At 38.5% G+C, this 23,239-nt stretch overlaps 1 protein-coding gene across 1 annotated transcript in view; it reads right to left on the reverse strand.

The window, feature by feature from the left end:
* Window positions 1-16,748, reverse strand: part of brinp3a.2 (bone morphogenetic protein/retinoic acid inducible neural-specific 3a, tandem duplicate 2) — a 58,128-nt gene extending 41,380 nt beyond the window's left edge. Inside the window, exons 1-2 of the mRNA XM_042007202.1 lie at window positions 16,049-16,748; window positions 1,653-2,012 (exon numbers count right to left, since the gene is read on the reverse strand). Of these exons, the coding sequence (XP_041863136.1) occupies window positions 1,653-1,873 (221 nt within the window). The 5' untranslated portion in view covers window positions 1,874-2,012; window positions 16,049-16,748. The remainder of the gene's footprint in view (window positions 1-1,652; window positions 2,013-16,048) is intronic.
* Window positions 16,749-23,239: the final 6,491 nt, after the last annotated feature.

Below are 23,239 nucleotides of genomic sequence, written 5' to 3' on the forward strand. Positions count from 1 at the left end.
AATCCTTAAAGGACAGCAGCCGAACTCACAGTATGTTTAATACTGAGAGTAAGAGCATTTCCACACATGAAGGTAACTAATGGTCTTGGGCCTGAACAGCTGTTTAGCCTTAAGAAAATCACTAATCAATGAGACTAATGAAAAGAAAAAAAAAAAAAAAAAAACTTCAATTTGCTAGAAAGCATTAAGATGAGACTCTGGAGCAATGGGTGATGAATCCAGGTTTACACTGTTCCGGAATGCTTACTGCCTACTGTACCAGCCTGTGGGGCAGTCTATGATCTGGGGTTGTTGCAGTTGGTCAGGTCTATGTTTAACAACATTATGTCCAAAGAATGAGGTGAGCTGAATCTACTAAATGAGCAGAGCAGGTTATTCCATCAGTGGACTTTTTCTTCCCTGATGGCATGGGTATATTCCAAGATGACAGACTCAAGATTTTACGGGCTCAAATTGTGAAAGAGTGGTTCAGGGAGCATGAAACATCATTTTCACACATGGATTGGCCACCACAAAGTTTAGATCTGAACCACATTTAGAATCTCTGGGGTGTGCTGGAGAAGACTTTGTGCAGTGGTTGGACTCTCCCGTCATCAATACAAGATCTTGGCAAAAAAATCAATGCAGCACTGGATGGAAATACATTTTTTGACACTGCAGAAGTTTATCAAAATAATGCCACAGCAAATATGTCCAAGGCAGCCCAACAAAATAGTGTGACTTTTTTTTTTTAGCAGTACATTCAGGTAGCTGTAGTCCGATAGGTAAGAACTGTGATTTACATCAATCAGAATATGTAAATATACTAAAAGTTTCAACTAAGTTTAAAATCTGTATGCTTGGTAACTTTTTCAGATAAAAATATAAACCCTTGCTGGTCCTTTCTAAAACTGTGTAAATTTTCATCTAAATTAGGTTTTATATTTACTATATAAAGGGCCGAGTAAATATAATAATATCTACTTATTTCAGTCATAGGTGGTAATTTTGACCACACAGGATCTTGTGCTGTTTTATTTCTTCACCAAAGAAAAAGATACAACACCACGGTAAGGAAATTTTACAGCTATTTATTGATGTATTGCTAAATCAATCTATCAATCACTCTTCTACTATGAAGTAGGAACAATTCTATGTACTATGTAAACTTTCTGACCAGGAAAAGGGTTTCTGTCTCATTTTGATGACATGGTAACATTTATTATGTACATTTCTGGAGCTGTTGTTGCCTAGCAGCATCCTGAGGCTGAGAAATCACTCTTCACAACTTTCTCTTCTGGGATGTTGCATCATTTTACAGCGAAGTTCTGCTTTATGCACTCCATCACATGCTAGCAAAGAAGCAAAATATCAACACACTGGTTGATTTACATGAACACTGTGGCTGATTTTGAGGAAGAGAGGAAAAGAATAAGAGAAAGGGATAGAGAGTGCGGGCAGAATGAAAGATGAATGCTGAATTAGGCATGATTAGAGAGCACCTTAATGAGAAAATCAGTCAAACGTTAGTAGTGCTTCTCTAGTTTTTCCAAGACAAACTTTGGATAGTGTTTGATGGGAGTGTATAGAGATTTATTATGTGGGTAATTGAGGTAGAGTAGTGATTTTATACCTGTAAAAAAAATGTATAAAGTGCACAAGTCACAACCCACCTGTATATCTTGTATCTTGTGGAGAAGCCTTGCCTGTTCTTCTCCACAAAGTCAATGTACTCTGGGGAGTGGTGGAAGGGTCCCTTATCTGAAAGAAGCCAGTCCAGAGGTCCCCCGGGTCTGTCATTAGGAAGGATGGCGGCTGTTGCTGTTGCTGCTGCACCAGACCGTAAACACACCCAGCAGTGAAGGCTGAGGCTGACGATGCCCCATAGAGCCATCAGAGATGGAGGGAGGAAGGGATGGAGGGCAGTGGTTGTGGTGGAGGGGGGCGTTCAGCAGACAAAGACACTCGTCATTAGGCGGCTCCTCTGCTGGGATGACCCAGGGACCTGCATCACCTTAACACCCCCTGAACATCTGAAAGAATATAAACATGCAGGCAAACAGACAGAAACAAAAAGTTTATGATTTAAGCACTTCTGTGACATTAAGATAAAGCAACTTTACTATTATGTTGTTTGAGCATGTCTCATTAAGCACACATGATGTGAAATGACTGGATCTTTCATTACAGTGAAATGCAGAATATTGACTTTCAGCTTTAGGTTATGTTCCTTAAGCACATGAGAACTACCATCTCATCACATATTGGCACTTGGACAGCAGCCCTTAGCTTCATGGTTTATTTTTATTTATCCTGACAAAAGACAGAGAGCTGATGGGAGCAGCCAAATTTCAAGCCTCCGAGCTATAGACTGATGGTTAGCCTTACTGCTGCTCAGCATTGCTTGACTGCACAAGCTCATTTCTGAGAAAACATCCCCATTCACATTGTATGAGGAGAATAACAGCAGTGAGAAAACAGACTTGGTGTAAACAGTGCATGCTGGGGGGCTTGCCTTCACATCTAGGATGCTGAATATCACCTTGTAAAAACTAAAGCTAAGTTAATGCTAACTGGGATGGTTGTTAATTGTCCTTTAACTTAGATTAAAAGTACAGTGTGCAAGAACTGAAATCTGAAAGCAATGATTGCAAAACAGTTACCTACTTTAAAATTTTGCATATGTGCACTGTCTGCTTCTATGGTCCTTTTAGGCCTTACTTATCCCAAACAGTGCCGTGGCACCTGAACAACAAAGCTGGTTCTACATTTTCAAAGGAGGATTCTCACTCATCACACTGTTGTTTGTCCATTCAGAGACACAGTAGTGAAAAAGGTGGCACACATATGGAAGCTGTCATGTATGTGGGTCCACATCAAGTAGAAATAAATGGCTCATAAGAGAATAAAAATGGAAGAGTTGTTTTAAATAAGTGATTAGATACCAATAGAAAGAGTTTTTAATATATGAAATCTTTCTGTCACACTGCATGTTTAAGCTCTGGAAAACCCATAAATATCAGGTAAATGTAATGTGAGGAATATATTTTTTCTAATTGTATTGATGAAGAGGAAGTGAAGGTGACTGAAAGGTTGGTGGACAAACTACTCTGCTCTGTAGTGGCATTTGTTTTCTGAGGGTCTGGAGTGAAGTAAAAGGCTGGAAATAACTTTTAATAAAAGGCACTGTAACACATTTCAAATCCATCCTTCATTCAGAAAGAAGTATTTAGCTCACTTTTTTTTCATCTCTTTATCATTCATGTCATTTATTTCTATCCACAACTTTGATTTTTATAGAAACGTGAAAATTATTAAAATGGGAAAGTGAAAACTTGATTTGCAGTCTTACACCTGTCTGATGAAACCTCGCTTAGTAAATTACACAGATGGTGTTTGAAATATTTTGTACAGACTATCTAAACTGGTAGAAACTGACTCTAATAGGGAGTTTATCCGTCTTGTGTTATGGAGAATTGCTCTGCTGCAATTCTCAAAATCAAAATAAACCTTTTCCCTATTTTGTGGCTAAAATTAAAAGAAAATTCTCCCTGCTGTGACTTATCACACTACACGTTTCAGAGCTCACATTTGTCTTTATCTTCATTTTTAGTGCTGTCAATCAAGTCCAGCATCACTCTTTAGATGTGTGAGTGTGTATGTGTGTGTGTTTGGGTGTTGGGTCGTTTGAGCCCCATTAAAGTATTCTGATGACAATCTGTCAAGCTAACTCAGCCATGTGACCGCTTCTGGGTAAAGGAGTCTGAAATATTGCTATGCTCAACCGACAGCATGGGATGAATGCACAACAGCTGGTACAAGAACAAAAAGAAAAAGAAAAAAGAATAAAAAAAAAAAAGGTTTGAAATGTTGCTTCAACATGTTACATGTTCGTCTAGCAACAGAGAGGCATGAGGGTTAATTATTGAAATTTAAGCATGCAGGAGAAGTTTAATTCAATAGTTTTAATGAGATAAGATGAGCTAGCAATTTGGAAATTGATTTTGGTTTGACATTGCTCTCCAGACGCTACTTGTGTGCAGTAAGAGTGTGTGTGTGTGTGTGTGTGTGTGTGTGTGTGTGTGTGCATCTGTAGGTATGTGCAGAAACTGTCTCTCATGTACTGGTAATTAAAAGGTGATTTTCATGCTTCCGCAGCTTTTTAAATTTATTTATTTTATTTTCTAATTAAACCAATAAAATATGTGCCAGCATGGGACATATAGTTTTATATTGCAAACAAGAATCCAAAAGAATCTCAGCTTTTACTTCGATCAGTGGCTTTTTTACACTGCACTGTTAAAATTTAACAAATGAATAACTTGTTTTATTTGATTCCCAGTTATGTTTTCAAGTCTTGTGTGAAATCAAACCTTCAGGGGAAGATAAACTCAAATTTCAAAGCTGGCAATTTAAAGTCTCAAAATCTGTTACTGTGAAGAACAAAAACCTTGTTTTTATACCAAAATGTTCAAAATGCTGAAGGTGGTGCCCAGCTGCTTCCATTAGATCAGCCTCAGTAGCTGTCTTGTTAATTTATGTTTTGATGTCGTTATTTATTTTTCTTATTATTTTGTATTTAAAGATTTGTGAAACAAAAGTAACAGCTTGGTTTGCATGAAGCAGTGAAATGGAAGGAAAAAGATGGTGATGGAGGCAGAAATGTCTAACTTTGCCAGGTTGTTGTTTTGCTCTGCAACTTGAAGAAATAAGAACCAACTCACAGTCATTTTAGCCCATTGCTTTACAAGTTGCTCGCTAGACTTTTCATCAGACTTTTATCATGTTGAAAATAATCTTACAGCAAACAGCAGCGAGTAGTGAAAAGGCCACAACTGCGCAGTTAGTCGGAAATCTAAAAGGATCCACATTCACTTTTGCTGCTTTAAAATTTGTGATCTAAATTTTAGCCCTTGTAAGAGAACGGGACCATAACCTACATCATAACTGGAGAGTAGTTTTTCACAGCATTGCCTTCAATTAAATATAATCAGAAATTATGCTACTCAACAGTAAAATGGAGCAAATTTTCCCCAATTCCCTTTTAGCATCTTTTGTCGATGATGCAGTTGAATGGCGAGCAAGTCCTTCAGCAGTTTCTGTTCTCATTCCAGTGATGCTGAATAGTTTATTTGCACTGAGACAAGGAGACCTCTGTCTTCCCAGCATATCTGTTATCTTCTGCCATCCTCTCTGCTTGAGCTTGAGCATTTCACTCCTACATCCTGCTTTTTTTTCAGCAGCAAAAGGCCACATACTGAGCAAAGACTCACTTTGTGTTTTTTCTTTTTTGTTTTTTGTCAGAATCTGAAAACAATTATGGGTTACTATGTCACACTACCCACTTCAAGATCACATTCTTGTGTGATAATCAATTTGTATGCTGAGGAGAATTTGGACATGAAACAAACTTCATGTGTTATCTTTTCCACCCACTTTGCCTGAATATTACAGTTTGAAAAAAAGATGTCTTACTTCAGATGTGTGCATGTTGTGTATATTGAGTGACCTTGTACAGAGGGAAGTGTGAGGTATGTTAATATCAAACCAAAGAACAGAGGTCATATTAAAAGACTCTTTAATCCTATCATCCAACAGGCAGCTGTCCAAAAGCTGATGCAGGAGAACACTGGCCTTTCTGTTCTATGCACCACCTTCTTCCTTTTTTGTCTTTTGTTTTGTTAACCCTCTTTCCTCAAACACCCCACTCTATACCTCCTCTGCATCCTTAAATACCTCTAAAACCCAGTTTTGAGTCACATCCTCCACATTTTATGTACTTACTGTGACAGTCCTCTCTGTAAACAAACATTGCTGTCAGACGTATCTGTGCAAGCCCTTATAATCACATTATCACCCAAAAAAAGCCATTCACTAAGCCTTTGTCATCAGCTCACGGCATGGTATCAGATGTGTCCTTTTACTGTACAAGGACATTATGTCACATTTTCAACTTTATGCAAACACTTTTTTTTTCATCAAGTGCTGTTAAAACACTTCTCCTTAAGGGTGGAAACTCCATAATCTAGAGTAAACATATAAAAGGCTGAAGGATGCAACACGAAGGAATTTTCATTTGAAGCAAAGAGCAAAACGAGGCTCCTGTAGATCTTCACAAATAAGATTTTGCCCAATGTGTGCCAGTAATAGCCCAAGGCTGTTTGGAAGTGCAGTATAAAATGAAAGCTCTTTCTGTTGGTGTGAGTTCCTCTGGAGTTGTGATGAGAGTACAGATGATGGGGAATAGATTTCCTACACATGAATGTAATGAAGATTTGCATCTCCTGCATCAACATATGCCAAGAATATTAACAGTAAAAGGCAAAACAGGACAGCATATTCTCTAATGTTAATTTTAGCATTCCTTTTGGGACTGTGAAAACACAGCAGACTTTTTTATTACTAAACTTGAACATAAATTCAGCTTAAGTAAAAAAAAATGAAAGTATATCAGACTCTATAAGCATGTTTTCCAGCACAGATGATATCTTTTACAGGACCCTCTATGTTTAAAGGCAGCACTGACTGAATGTAGCCCAGCAATCACAATCCCTTCAGCCTTGCCATATGACAAACAATTGTTTTATTATGTTTAAAAAGAGAGCCTCAGCACATTTGCACTGGAAATGTAATGTACCTCAGAGAAGTGAGGAAGCACATAGATTGCAATTTATCTTTGAAATGACGCCGATGACAAGGTCCTGTTTATTTCTTCTGGGAAGAAATATCTTTGTGGAAGTCTTTCTTGTTCCACCAGTTCAGTAAACAGAGGGGGTGTTAAACAAATGGCCATTCGAGTGAAGTACAGCCACCAGTGGATCAAATTCTGCTATTGCTTTACACCTACTGCTAGTCATAATATAAGGCTGAAGTCAGTAAATCCTACAGAACACCAAATTTTCCAACTTTGGAAATATTCACCAAGACATCTGGATGGACTTTCATCACATAAAAGTACAACCCTAACCCCTAACCTAAAGGAGTTTCTGTTATTATTTCAATCCAGTCTAGAAAAAAAAAAAAGTCTACATCAGCTGTTAGTCCAAAGAGTGAGCTAAGATGACATTATATGAGCCACTGACACGTCTAAGGTCATCTCAATATAGGTTTGTTTTCCATCCTGAATGTTAAAGTTGCACTAACTTCCTGACCTTAAAACTCTACATTTCTGACTTGTTTGATAGCACAACTACATTTATTACATACATGTACATTTCTGGAGCTTTCCTGAAGATTAAACACAGCATGACTTTGCAGCCAAGTTTCGCTTTACGTACCACATCACATCAACAAAATGGCCGTTTTGAATGTGCACAGTAGCTGATTCAGCAACGAAATGCAACAGGACATTAAGAAGAAAGGATTAAAAAGAAAGAAAGTGACAGAGCAAGAAATATGACAAGAGTCAACAAGTTTTGTAGTGCTTCTTTAAAACTAATCAAGGAGAACCAACATTTCTTAATATGTGGGACAAACTATCATAAAACCCCATAGTTTATTAATACAACTTAAGGATACCTTTGCTAAACTAACAAAATACATAAAAATTCTACATAATGTATATATACAAATCCACCCACTCATACTCATCCATTCACATGTGCAATAACTATGCTTTAATTGAGCCGTACAGTTCAGCTATATATTTCATTGTGAACATTTATGCTTGGGTTATCTCAGTTTTTGGTATTTCTGATGGAATACTATAACGGAACAATTTCCCCATGGGAGGAATTATGCCTCTCTGAATCTGAATCTGAATAACAAAGTACAGAAGAGCTCATGCCCTCTCTGTGCCACAGATGAACTGAGCCGGTGAAGTGGAAAACTGCTCTGTGACCCGACAAAGAAAAACCGCTGAAACTCTTTCTCGGGAAATCCTGGACACCATCCTGTCTGAGCTGAAAAGGAGGCTGATGGGTGCTATGATCCGTGCATACATCTGTATTCACCATTAATTCTAGACACTGCATATGTTCCGTGAAGTAGCCTAGTACCAAACTGCCTTGTACATATAATACAACAGCATACTTCTGAAGTAAGAGAGTAGAAAAGTACTAAATTGGCCACTCTGCCCTTTGCAGTCCAGCTGTGTTACCTGCTGTAAAATATTTCCTGCATTGTGAAATATAGTGAAAATTAATAATAAAAAGGAAAACTGTGTGAGTTCCCTTTCTTTATTTTTATTTTTTACTTTCAAAACCACATCAGGGGGTCTAATTTCTCAAGCACTTAAGCTAGGTTCACAATACTAGATTTTAAGATTTAGAGTCAAGAAAGTTTTAAGAGTTGCATTCAAATAAGCCACAACGAAGCTAAGATGTGATTTGTGAAGCTTGCTGACACATGTGTGATGTTCCCAGCCTGCAATCTCATAACAGTGAAGGGAAAAACTGCCAGTTGTTTGCAACAACAAGGTGAGCAGATTTCAGATTGACTCACCAAAAGCCATTTGTATTATTCTTAAACTTTAATGATGAAAGACCATGCATCACGGCTTTAACTGCTTTTAAAATAAGTAACATGACTTGGGGCCAGTTAAATCTGGTGAAAAATCTTGTGGTGCAAGGTCTGTTGTGGCCAATCCTGATGCATGTTCTAACAGACTGACAACAATGACACAGTGTGAGGCTTTACAGGGCGCCATTACAGGAAGCAGGCGATGCAGCACACACATAAAAACTTGTTGCTGGCATAATCCCGAATGCAATCGATCAATGTCAATATTAGTTATTAACAAATCTTTATTTTTATTTGCTTTTCAGGCAGTATTATGGCTATTTGTAAATATGATTTCTGCAAAAATCTAAACTTTGAGTTTAAATGTTGTATTGATGTTTCTGAAAGCATGTTTTTTTGTGGGGAAGTTAAAGATTATATAAAGTTAGCAAACACTGTATGTATTTTTCAGATACTCCACTGGTAATACATTTAATATTATGAAAACTGTGTATTTAAAATAAGATTAAAAAAGAAAAAAGTTGGTTCAGCCCAAAATCCTTTCTTTAGGCCAATGTGCCATTCTTTCCAGTTTTATTCAGACTTCTGTCGGTTTTGGGAAGACAGAAAAAAAAAAGAAAAGAAAAAACATGTAGTTATCAAAAGACAACTTCAAATTGAGAAAGAACAACATAAAAAAAACAAGTCCATAAATTTGTCATATTTCCAAAACCTTTTCCATGAGGCAAAATGCTTTAAATGAATCAATAAAATGCAAAAACGTTGAGCCGGAGGCATTTTTCATCACACACTACTGTTGGTTACATAAAGGTGGCAGACACAGTATGGGGCTGACATGTCCTCCAGCTATGCATTTCAAACATCTGTGTGAAAATCACTCTGTTCAGTTTTATTCTGAGTGATCAACATGGAAGCGCCAGAAAAAAAGGAGCAAATATTCTGTGCTAGGTCGTCAAAAGAGACAGCCATTGAATTCTTCTAAATCAGCAGCTTTAGAAAAAAAAAAATGTCAGCACAGTTCTCATTCAGTAAAAGAAATAGTTTCTTGACAGGGCATTATTGATGTTATTTTTAACTTTCAGTACTTGTTGAAAACATCTGATTGATTCAGACATCTTGAGATTGGGAAAAATGGCCATTTCTTTTTTCCACTATGAGTAAATAGCCCAAACATATCCTTGGTCTAGTCAATTTGTAATGAATAAACCCATCTCTACAACATTGTTGAAGCACATCTTTTTGCACTGCAAAAACCTCCAGTAACTTTGTGAAACAGCCAGAATTACATGTTTCCCCCAGAGACAGAGGCCTGGCTTCAGACTGCTGTGTTGGATTTTGACTCCCGCCCTGGCTTCTGGAGGATACTGTAAGCTTGATGAGATGTGGGAACTCCCAAGCCTAATCTTTCAAGAGAATTTCAGCAGCCGTTTTCATTGGAGACCAGGACAAAACAGAACATTCAGCCCCTAAACATCTGCTCACTTACCGGAGGATGCCAGTGCTGCAATGGTCACCTACCTGAGCTTTGTGTGTGTGTGTGTGTGTGTAAATGTGTGGGTAAATGCATCTGTGTGTGTTTTCTACGATTGTAACACTCACCACAGCAGATCCTCTGTGTTGGCACAGCAACCGCGCAAATTAAAATGAAACTCTTTTGGTAATATCAGACACTTTGAATGGATTTGAAAGAAAACAATGATGGAAAATGAGATAGAAGGGAGGCGGGGGCTTAACAGGAGGGGATTCGATTAAAACATCATTTGAATTTATTCAACAGGCTCCGCTTTGTAACTTGTCTGCAAGCCAACCCTTAAACCATCCACAAAGTAGGGAAACAGGAACTGATAAACTTTACATCTTCCCCTCCGTGCTGACTAATGAGGTTTTTGGCCCTAATTAACCCAGTTATCTTCCCTCCTACAACTGTCAACAATACCTCTCATAACAGTGCCGGGGGTTAAACACAGCCTTTGTGAAATTCTAATCTGACTGCCAGTTGCACTCATCCGGCTGTTTTACAAACAAATACAAAGGATGAGCTCCTGTGGTGTCCTGGGAAGACAACATCAAAGGCAAGAAATGTCGCCATAAAAATTCTCGCACACAAGTCGATGAACACACACATTTACAGATCAGCAAACATGCATTTATAATCATTACACATACAGTAAGAACACAAAGCAACGGCACATGAACGGCCATACAAAACTTCTGAAAAAGGTCAAATGGAAGTTCGTAAGCAGTGCAGGTGTGTGAGGATGTGTTTTCAACATACAGTTGTTTTGTTCTGCTGGCTTCTAAATTTACTTTTGACCTTTGGGAGATATTACAGATCTAACAAGGGATTTTTTTCCAAACAACTAAAATCTTCTTCTTTTTTTTTTTTTTTTTTACCATTCAAGGAATAAATGGAGGCAAGTTCTTACAAAATAATTAAATCTTTGGAGAGGAGCCAGATGAGGTGGCTTAGGCATCTGGTCAGGATGCCTCCTAGACACCTCCCTGGTGAGGTGTTTTGGCCATGTCCCACCAGTAGGAGGCCCCGGTTGAAGACCCAGGACACACTGGATAGACTACATCTCTCGGCTGGCCTGGGAATGCCTCGGAATCTCTGCGGATGAGCTGGTGAATGTGGTCAGGGAAAGGGAAGTCTGGGTTTTGCTGCTTAGGCAGCTGCACAACCACAACCCGACCCCGGATAAGCGGTAAAAAGTGGATGGATTAATATATATATATATATATATATATATATATAGTATATATGATCACTTTTAAAACCACTGTCAAATTCAGGGAGCCATGTTGATTTAATTTCAAAATAACTGAGACAAAATAATTTGTTTCAACCCTCTTTTTTTTTACATATCTTTTTAAGGAAATGGAAGCTCAAAATTGCTTGAATGGGACAGAGTTGATTGGTACTGCTCTTTAAAGCCCCTTTCCACATTGATCAGGTCTTTATCTGAAATCCCTGAGATGTGAGAGTTCTTGTCTTTGTGGGAAGCCACTTAAACGATGAAAAGTGGTCTATTCAGTGAAGGAGAACCTTTTGCCTCCAACATAACAAACTGGAGTGCAGTGATGGTGGGCAGACCCACATGTAGTAGCATGTGGCCAGCCCAGCGACCACAATGCAGAACCCAGAAGCTGAAATTATAACACACACACTAGGGATGAAGCTCCATTACTCCAGTACAAAGCAAACAGTTGTTATTGCTACATTATCATTCACAATAATGAACCACTGAGAATCAAGCCAAAATTGCTATGAGTAATATTGCAAAAAAAATAAATAAATAAAAATTCTGTGATACACGATTATTAAGGGTCAATAATATATATGAAAGATGTGCACTATGGTTTGGCTGAAAGATGAATACAGTGTGGAAGTGCAGAGGAACGTCACGATTACTTGATTTCACAATTGATCCCAGTATTAAACACCACAATTACTTAATCATAAAGATCCCCAATATCATCATTTTCTATAAAAGATTATACTGAATCATACAGGCAGACCAGTGCAAGCCGCACACTTTTCCAGTTGCATTGCTTTGTTTTTGATCTGAGCGGCAGAAGATGTGTACTGAAGTGGGACAGGATGGGTAAGGAAAAGGTATTCCCTCCACAAATTAATCCATCCTAGTCAAATTTATTTGGTTATAAAAATTTAAATAAATAAATAAATAAAAAAGCCCAAGGTGTCATTGTGGAAGATGGTTGCCAGCCTATACAGGCCCTAAAGAAGCTGCAGTGAAAGTGGGGAATATATGGAATATGTTTCACAACCAACAGGATAATCACCTTTGTAGTCAAGTAAAAATAAATGTGCAGTAAATTTTGCAATAAATTATGTTAATGTTTAGATAACGTAAAATTGGAAAGAAATGTTATTATGCCATTTGTACTGTTTATAATTGTGCATGACTCAGACTAGGCTTACAGCACAACCTGACGGGTTAATCACCATTACTGACCCCTACATTACACAGATGGAGAAAAACAAGAATATCCCAAAGTATTTCATGGATAGCTTTGTTCTTCAAACATGATGGATTTTTATTTTTTTATTATTATTTTTTTTTTTGTCTTTGTCATCAGTGTGTGATGACCTGTAGAAACAACCATATTTAATTTCTGATATACAGTCTTAGTGTTTACAGCTGTTAAAGCTAAAGAACAGTTGGAAGTAAAAAAAAACTAACATTTTTTTTTTCCTGTTTGAAATTTTTTCTTTCAAGATTAAAAGAAATGTTTAGGAGGTCACTGATGTATTTTGGTCCTAAACCATTCAGAGCTTTATAAACCAGCAGCAGAACTTTAGAGTCTATTCTCTGGCAAACAGTTATCAGTTCCCAGAGTCAGAAGGAGACCTGGAGAAGCTTCATTCAGCTTTTATGCTCTGAAACAAACTCCTAGAAAGCCTCAGATTGGCTGAAACACTCAGTTTATTTAAATCCGGGTTAAATACCCACCTGTTCTCTTCTGTATTTCAATAGCTTTTATTTAATAGTCCAAATCTGCATCTGTTACTTTTAAGCTTGAATTTTTAAACTTGATCATGTTTTTAATACTTTAAAGCTAATGATCTTTTTTTTTCTTTCTCTTTTGTTTTTAGGTTTTAATTATGCTTCTTATTTTCTGACGTTTCAACATTTCTGTAAAGCACTATAAAATCACCCTGTTGTTGAATTTATCATACACATGAACATGCCTTACCTTGCCTCCAAGTGGCTCCAAAACAATTCAAATAAATGCCACATTTTTAAATATTGAGTGACAATTTGATTTTCCAAACTCAGGTGGTAAGGGTGTTTAGGTCTGCAGATACCCAGCATTAACAGGTGAGAGGCAGGGTACACCCTGGACAGGTTACCAGTCCATCACAGGGCGGACACATAGGGGACAAACAACCATTCACACTCACTCCTAGGGAGAATTTAGAGTAATCAATTAACCTAACATGCATGTCTTTGGACGGTGGGAGAAAGAGTACCCAAAGAGAAGCCACACATACACAAGGAGAACATGCAAAAACTCCACACAGAAAGGCCACTGCCCTCAAGGTTCGAACCACCGGCCATCTTGCTATGAGGCTGCAGTGCTAACCACCACACCACCATGCAGCCCATGATTACTCCTTAGACCGTAAACTTCTCACATTTTATATGGCTGCATATCACTGAGTGGCTCAGAACATTCAGAGACTGAAGCTTCTATAAATCACAGTGAAATCCAAATAGATCTCTTCTGTTGGTGGCCTTGTGTGCAGGGACAAAGGTTGCTCTTGAGTTAAAGGGACAGATTCATTTTCTCACTGTTCTGTCTTGGTTTTAAGTGTTATTTGTGTTTCTACTACAGCACACTATATCTGAAATACTATGTGGTTACTCTTTTAATTATGAGTATGTCAGCTTAATTATCTGATAAATGCCTGTTAAAACGAGGGGAAGTCTGCACTTGTTTTGCCAAACTTGACTGAACTTGCTGTACTGGACACACACTCTTGTATGTGTCCATTGTGTGCCTCTGCAGAATATCCTCACACTCAACATTCAATTACCAGCTGCCTTAGAGACAGATTTTGGCTTAATGTCCCAGTCGGTCTTAATCTGAAAGATTCTATTTTATTGCCAAAGTCAGTCTCAAATCCCTCAATGAGACATTTTTTCCCCTTTTTTATGTTTTTTTCTCCTTTTTCTCCTCTTAACTCTCATCTCGTCATCTCCCCCTCTTTAACTACAGCCTCTCTTCTTCATTTTACAATGAAGTAAAACTCGTTGGTTTGCTCATTATCATAAAATAATGGGCTGTAGATATTGAGCATATCCTTGCAAAATTTGACCCTGAACAGCCAACCCTTTTTTTCCCTGCTTTTCATCCCTTCTATCTCACCATATTTTTCTTTCCCTCTTAACTCATTTCAGACTTCTTGTTTACCCCCACCTTCTTACCTCCCACTTCCAATCAAACATCAATCAAGATCAAATAAAATGTAGTGTTATTTCACTCAGAAAAGGGTCTTATTCATCAGGAACCATAATGCATTGACCAATCTACCCAAAATAAGCAAAAGAGAACCATTTTGCATTGCATTATTTGCTTTCTTTGCTTGCAGTGACTGAAAGAGGGGGATGGCAGAGCTTCTTTTTGTTTCTCACCCCTCCCTTCTCTCTTCAGCCATCACACATAGGAATGATGCTACATCCGGCCCTAACAGCCATCCAAATACTACACTGTAAGAAAAAGGAGCCCTCTCAGGCATATAATTCCTGCTGTAGGCTTTAGTCTAAAAGCCAATAGATGGGTCCCTGCTCAGTCACAGTTGTACTATTACAGTGTTTTCAAGCTAATTCAGCTCCTTTTATGTGTATGTCTATGTCTACCAACAGTAGCTGGCAAAAAAAAAAAAAAAACATACAGAAAATTAAACACAAATACAATATATTATATATTAATGACTAACATTGCATTTAGTAAGTGCAGGATAAAAATACACGTGTTGTTTGCTTTGTGTGGTTTGGGTGACTGACAAGTAAATAAATCTTTCTTTTCATAAGAGAAGACAGCTTTCCTTTCAGGCCACGACACAGTTGAGTTCACCATTCTCCTGGAATAGATGGGGACACTGCTGAACAGTGGCCCTGTTGTGGTCCTGTAAACACTCCAAGTTTTAGACACTCCTGCATAACAGTAGCAGGAATTACTGCAATAATTCACTCTTTTTTTTTTCTTTTTTTTCTGCCATAAAGCTCTGCAACAGAAACATTTTCCTTCAACTGAAGAAAGTTTGTAAGCCAAAGACACTAATTTGATATAAAGTTAAAACACTCTAAATGACACAGTCTACTGCTGTGCCAGCATGGTTGCATTTAAAATCTTATTTGCTTTCTTTGAGGGTTTTTGGCTCATTATCACAGCCTCCACTGATGATCCCATGAGGTTGCCTTGACTCATGTTCTGCCTTTGTGAGTGATGCTTGAGGGTGAAATGTATAATTATGAAATCAGTGGGACTTTCTTCCTATTTTTTCCCAGGCAAAAAGCAAGCTGGTTTCCCTTCCTTGCTGGAGCTTGGCAAAACCCTGTTCTGTCCACACATCAGTGTTAGAGATCTGATCCTCTACAGGCGAGGATGCCAAAACACCCTAAGGAATTTAGATCAGAGATGGTTCTTGGAAAGCCAGATAAAGGATGGTAGAGTGGGTGAGAGGAGGAGGCGGGAATAGGTTGATAGGCAGGAGAAAGAAGGGAAATGACTGTGTGCTAAAACTGACAAAGCATTAAAAAACGCAAAGCATGTGCATGCTCTCCTGAAAGCCTCAGCAGATGCATAGTTTGTGTGCGTGTGCAGGTGACTGAAACTGTATTCGCACAAATGCGTCCCGGTTTTGCGAGTTTTTGCTTGCGTTGTAGTCAGGCGTCACAGAATCTCACAGCTGTCACAACGCAGCAGGTTTAAAAGTGCTGTTCACGTCGGATGCAGAGCTCTCATGCAGATAAGTGGCAGAAAATTGAGCAGGAAACAACCACAGGTATGTTGTTTAGACGACTAGGTTACTTTGTATTGACACAAATTAAGCAAAAACAGCAGGGTTGCAAGAACTCACCGGGTTCTGGAACAGCAGATAAACTTTAACTCAGTATTTTCCATTTTTTGCTGAATCTCGCTGGCTCTCAGCTACAGAAGTAGTAAAGAAACTCATTTCACAGTTTAAGGGGGGGGTTCAATATAAACTCCACCGAGAGAAAAGAAGAAAAAAAATCCAAAAAAACACTAGTTCACACCCACAGATCCGAAATGTAATAAAAGTGATTTGCGAGGAAGGATGCTCCGGAAAAATCCGATGCAGTGCTCTACATCAGTGGGAAACTTTGAGAAAGCTGCCGGGGTGCGCTCGGGGTGACAGTCAGCTTATCCCAGAGTGATTTGAGGTGCCTAGAAGCATTGGCTTTGACCTTTCAGGGTGATAATGACTTTACAAAATGAAATCATCCAGCAAAAGATGTAGTCAAGAGGAGAGGCGAGTAGTAGGAGGTAAGATGGGAGGAGAGCGACTCAAGGAGCGCCAAGGAGATGACGAATAGATGATTAGAGAAAGACGCCTTGGCGCAATTATTTCAGCCAGAAAAGCAGCGGGGTCCAGCGTCGGACAGATGTGATGGAATGCGGCTACTGGGACGAGGACAGCCGCCGTACAAAGCTTGTTAAATATCCCGTTGCGGATTCCGCCCCAGCGCCGTTTTTCTTACTCGACCCGCCTACTCCGCATCGCTCTGTGGAGGAGCGCAGGATCCTGTACTGTCGGCAGGCGCGCGGCACAGAACAGGCATGGGCGCCTCAGCTCTCCCCTGTGCCCCTCTCTCACTTTGTCACATGTTTAAGACACAAGTAGCTCTCTGTAATAGCTGCCAAAGAAGGGTTGACTAAGGTAGGCGACGTGGCTCGAATAACAACCAACGTTTTGACTAAAGTCACCCTCTGTGCTACGCTGATTTTGGAGCGAAAGGACATTGTCATCAACTTTATGCTTTATTATATATACCTGGCATTTTTAGTGTTGCAATCAGTTTTAAAAGTATGTAAATCCCCCCTCTTGAAGCCTCATTCGTCCCCCCCCCCCCCCAAAAGCTCCTCCAGAGAGAAGATGTCAGTTTTTAAGTCCTTATCTATTTGAGCTGTCACATTAGTTTGAGGGAGGAGAAGGTGTTGAGCATAATGTCTAATCCGCCTTGGTTCTGTCCTGTGAAGCATGCCTTTGCATGGACCATAAGTCATTAAGTGGCACTGCAAAGGCAAAGCTGCTAGTATCACCACGCAGCAGAGATATGGTCACTGACTGGAGGAATAGATGCTGGCGTTTTCATAATGACTATGACAGCTCACATTATAGCTGCAGGGATCAGCGCTGTTACGCACCTGATTTCATCTCACGTCGCGTTGATCAAAATCACCGGTTATAAATTTAGGATCTGAATTGGCCAAAGAAGACAGTTCTCTTTCTTGTCTTTTATTGGTTATTGCTAAGTTACATGAATAATTAGGCCTAATATTAAATCAGAAGCTAGAGGACATTGTGTTGTGGCCATTTTCCTTGATAGGCACATTTTTTAAGGCCTTGGATAATTGATGATTACATTTAGCATCAACATTAAATGTCTATTCTCATGCACGATTCCAAAATCTACTACTTAGTTTAATGATAAACCCACTGAGATACGAGACAAGTGCCAAAGTTTACGTTGCTGCATCGAATGCAATTCATTGTGGTGGTATCTGTGGGTCACTTGTGAAGTCATTACTCTCCTGGGGCTAAAGCAAAGGAAATAAATCTGCCCGGAAACGACAAAAAAATTAATCTGTGAGAGCAATCGCCTCTTGAAATTCTACAGGCACAGCAGCCTCAGTGTGGTGCTAATTAACCCAGTTCCCCATGTGTTTCAGTGTCCATTTAGTATGCCGTGCCGTGCTGGAGCTGTCCGTGGTCCTGAAGCTGATTTATGTCGCGTCCCAGCTGAGATTTGTGTCTGATCCAGCGTGATACAGTCCTTTTTTTTTTTTAAATTCTCGAGTGTCAGTTTCGATCAGAAAGCCTCTGAAAATGTGAAAATATGTTGTAAAAAATATTCTTGAATTAATTCATGCATATGCATTTACAGTAATGGCAGCGTTATCTGTCGCCCTCCCTTATCAGTCCATTTATTATACATTTTTAATCCAATCGTTACGGTTGCTGCTCATAATAAGCATACAGTTAAAGCGCTGATTGTAGTTTAACTCCTAAAATGAGGCATGAGCATTTTTATGTGGTGCTTTTCTTCTTCATAAGAATTCAAATAGCAGTTGTTGGTGTCCCTTCCCTCCTCTCTCTCCTTGGCTATGACCCACCAAGTACGATAATTCTATTAATTTCACTATCACGCATTAATGACACCCATTAGCATATTAATGAGTGATGTTCATGAAATGGATCTCCATCATGTCTGGTGGAATTGGAGCAACCCAGTGGATTTACTGCTCCAGTGTCTTTGATGAGCAAGGCTGTGTAACTAATTTACACCTTAAGCACAGTCTCATTAGAGGACCTGGGAGGGTCTGGAGAACATCACTTTCATTAAGCTGTGTGACTCAGTGGATGACTTCAAATGATGTTCTGGCAGTCGTTACAGAAATGTCGCAAGTGATGCTAATTTTGTCAGATAATGCTGGTTTTATACATTATCACTCAATTTAATCCATAACAGGTTAACTTTTTTTTTTTCTCTCGCCTGTTTTTGTAGATAGTCATGTAATAAACTTGCTGGCTATCAGGCTTTTGTGAACTCTTAACGTAATTTCTTTACAGTCACACACAAGCTAACCCCTCCTGTAATTTGACCTTAGCTGTCTCCAATATCCCCCAGGCAGCAGTGGAGGACAGTTGATTCAGATAACTCCATTCCGCTGGGTCTGTGAAATGAATTTAGGTCTGTTCAACTAAGGGCCCATTCATTTTGGCTCCATTTTGCCGTCTATCATCTGCCCCAGAATACCATCACACCAGCAGTTATCTATTCTATATTTAAAACAGCAGGATTATTTGGTGCAGAGGGATGAATATCTCTCATACGTCATACAGATTACCTCAAGCTACCTTGAGTTTTCTTCTCTTTAATGCTGCTCCACAGATTTGCTGTGAGAATATAAACCAGTGCCATAATCTGTTTATTATGGTATATGCTTATCTTTACAATCCTTGGACAAAATGTTCACAAAAAGATGAACTACCATAATAATAATAATAATAAAAAAAACCTTTACCTTTTATTAAACAAGACAAACCCTGAAATTAATAATTAACTAAACGACCCTGCTGACACTTAGGCTTTCTGGCTGTAGAAGAGAAAAGATCTTAATGAGACTGTTCAGGGTTGATTCTTCTTAATCTAACAAAAACTCACATAATATCATAACCAGCTCCCAAATGCACTCCAGCCTTGTTGGGTATTAGACGGTAAATAACACTTTGTGTAATGGCCAATTCAAGGCTTAATGATGACCCTGATGAGAAGAGGAATTAATGTGATACTGGAGGCAGCTTTAACAAGGGGAGATAACCTTCTAAATAGCAATGCTCTGACAGTGATCAATGCGTTCATTTAAGATATCTATCATGATATGGCAGCATCAGTGCTTAACGGTGTGGCTTCTAATTCACTTAGATTCGGGGGGTAGATACACTTTGGAGTGATGTAATGGGTAAGCTTTGACTAGCCTTTAGTATTTTTTGTATCCCGTATACAGTCTTAAAATCATTGCAGACTTAGGTCAGTGATTAGGTTTTGACAAATAAAAGGAAATAAACATTGTTCTTGTGGAAGTAAATGTGTCAATTGAGTGGAATTACAGAACAAGCTCAGAAACAACATTATGGTGCTCTAAGGTTAGTGGCTGAACTTATAAATACCCCCTTAAAGCTATTCATTCCCTTCCAAAGCACAGGTGTAATAAACATTGGTCAACTCCATTCTTGTTGTTGTAGTAATATATCCATTTAATGCAAGTCAATTAAAAAATATAGAATATTAAATAATACTTGTGATCTGGAGCACACCTTCTACCTGTATTTTATTTATTTATTTAATTATTTATTTGCAACAATGCAGATATAAATAGCCAAATGTCTTGAAGAGAAATTAGGAATTTTATAGGCCATATCTGCATCACTGTGCTTTTAATCTGATCTCATAAGCTTATGACTGAAATTCAATGAACATATAGCTTCAAGATACTATATCTGAGATGATATAGCAGTGCGAATGAAAGGCTATGGCTTCTCCATTATCCATCTATCACCCATGATGTACTGCAGATAAACTACTAGGCAGCAACAAGCTCTTGCTGAGAGGCTGACCTCGTTGATGAAAGCGAAAACTCCCCCACGGCCATCACAGCTTACACAGCCCCCTCTTTTCAATACAACAGGCAGCACTTGTCTGTGTACAAGGGAACTCATATCAACACTATTACTTGTTGGGGAGTGGTGTGTGTGCACTAACAGACAAGAAAAACACACACAATTTATCTCCACATGGGATGGCGAGTCCCTCTACGTCAACACTTGAGGGCAAAGTCAAAAGGCCAATCTCACCCAGTGCAGCTGAGGTGCATCTTCACTAGTCTGCAACTAGCTCGTTCAGAGTACCTGGTTATACTTCACACAGATTAATATGCAGAGAATGATTTGGATGAATGAAAACCAGTAAAAAATAAAATAAAATAATAAAAACTTTGAGGGTTTTTGCTGTCCTTCAAGTAAGCTACTAAATAAAAGTTATAAACACATCAAAAGATTTCCACATATTTAGGTAATATAAGGAAATCAATACGAAGAGATTAAGACAAGGATAATATTTGGCTTTTCTAAATACTTTTGAAAATATTACCCAATATTACATATTTGTAAATGGAAAAGCAAGTGAACCTTTGTTTTTATCAGTCAGTTTCTACTTAAGTGTGTTAATGGGTTTTCTTGTTAATGGGATATTGATGAATGGATAAGCCCATTACAAAGAGACTCTTCAGATTCAGATTCAGAAAACTTTATTTATCCCATTCAGGCAATTCATTTGCAGCTTCCCACAGACATCCGTCAGCATTAGTGCAATGTGTCAGATTTAATCAATACACAATACCCCATGAGGTCGCTGGAAGACATGACAAATAAATACATTAAACAATCAACAATAAAACTATAAATACCAATACAGGCTAAGACACCTGTTGGCTCAGTATAAAGCAATAAATAAAGCAATGCAGAATAAATGTCCTTTAAAATGAGTGCTGTCAGAGTTAAGAAGTGTGACAGTGGAAAGAATAAAATATGTTAAATATCTATTGATTCTCCTTTGTGGAGCATGGTCGTGCTGGCCCACCATGCTCCTCAAAGCAAACTCGTACAACACATGGTGAGGATCACCATTGAGGGTCTTTGTTTTCTTAATAACCTGAATCTCCCAGAGGGAAGACAAGTCTCTTTGTCTGACTCCAATAATCTTAGACCAAGTTTTAATTATGGATTGCAGGCTGTTCATGTCCTTCAGAGTTAAACCACTGAACCAACAGATAAAGGAAAATGTTAAGATGCTTTCAACAAATGAACAAAAAAAGTTCTTTACTGATATTAAAAGAGTTCAGTCTTCTCATCAGATAGATTCTCTGGTGGCCCATCCTAACCACAGACTCAGTATTGACATCAGTGAGTGAATGTGTGTGTGAATGGGTGAATGTGATGCATGATGTAAAGCTCTTTGGGTATCATTCCAGGTACAGTAAAGCGCTATATAAATACAGACCATTTACCATTTACCATCAAACCTGAGCTTATAGTCAAAAAAAGTGCCAAGGTATTTGAATCAACAATTTGAAAATCTTGACCATGAATTCATGGTCACTTTGCACAGAGGCTTTTCTTTTCTTTAAAATGCTGCATTAGGTCTTTTCCTGCAGTCAGTTTGTGGTCATTATTGCTGGGTCTAAACTCAATAATCATGTCTTTAGTTTATGAAACAATCAAGTCGAGATAATTGTCATCACACCAACTGACAAGATATGATAAGACAGGACCATGTTCAAACTCTGAGTCCTGAAAAAGGGATAAAAGGACAGAGTCATCAGAACACGTCACAATAAACCTGTCCTCTACAGCTGTCAGTGTACATGGTGAGCAGAAGGGGAGACAATACACAACCCTGAGGTGAGCCAGTGTTTGATAATGTCCTCCAGAACATTCGTCTATTCACAGAAACTTGCTGGAGCCTTTCTGTTAGGAAATGTAACAACAACATGAACACCTGGTCTGGAAGACAAAAATAAGAGGCCAGCCTCTCCATTAAAATGTGGGGCTGAATTTTGTTAAAAACCCAGGAAAAGTCATCAAATAAAAGTCTTGCGTGGGATCCTGGTATCTCAAGGTGCTTGTAAAAAGAGTTCAGTATGTCCAGTTTTGCAACCTCCACTTCTTTATGTGGCTAATTGGCAAACTGTGAAGGATCAAGTTTCCCATCTATTAAAGACATGCTGATGTCTTTAATAGATGGCATAAGAACAGTCACTCTTATGTTGCACCAGGGCTTGATAGGTTTGGCCAAAACTTTTAACCAGCATAGAAAACATCGATTTTATGAATCTTTTTGTAGTTTTTTTGGTTGAAAGCTTTCTGTGATAAGGTTTTTATTGAGTGATTTGAGAGATTTTCAGTTTAGATTCAGCTTAGAGACAGATGTGTTGCATTTTACCGTTAAAATTAGCTGCTGTATTTCTCTATTACCGTGTTTGTTCCACCAGTGGTGACAGGACATTAAATCCCTGAAACCATCACGATGTTTGCACAAATGGATCAGGGTCTTATATTGAATTGTACTGTTTTCCTTTCCACATTTTTTTCCACATTTTTTCTGACAATAACAAACATATATGATGTATACAGTTTCTGAGACATTTGCATCACTGTATGGAGAAAAAAAAAACAAAAAAAAAAAAATCAAAAACATTTTTTTTTTTTACATTTTGTTGAAGGGCCAAAAAGTTACTTCAGATAAAGAAGGTCAAATTTATTCTTATTCTTATGGTTTATTCTCTAAAAAAATCTTTTTAATAGCTTTCTGGCTTTTGGGCATGACGAAGGTCAGTCCGTCCGTCCGTCCGTCCGTCCGTCCGTCCATCCATCCATCCATCCATCCATCCATCCATCTATCTAACTTTGTGGGCAATTACGCTGATTGTTTAGATTAATTTTTGCTTGCTTGACACTCCAAATAAT

Source organism: Melanotaenia boesemani, chromosome 14 (genome assembly GCF_017639745.1).
Source record: "Melanotaenia boesemani isolate fMelBoe1 chromosome 14, fMelBoe1.pri, whole genome shotgun sequence".
NCBI classification, from domain to species: domain Eukaryota; kingdom Metazoa; phylum Chordata; class Actinopteri; order Atheriniformes; family Melanotaeniidae; genus Melanotaenia; species Melanotaenia boesemani.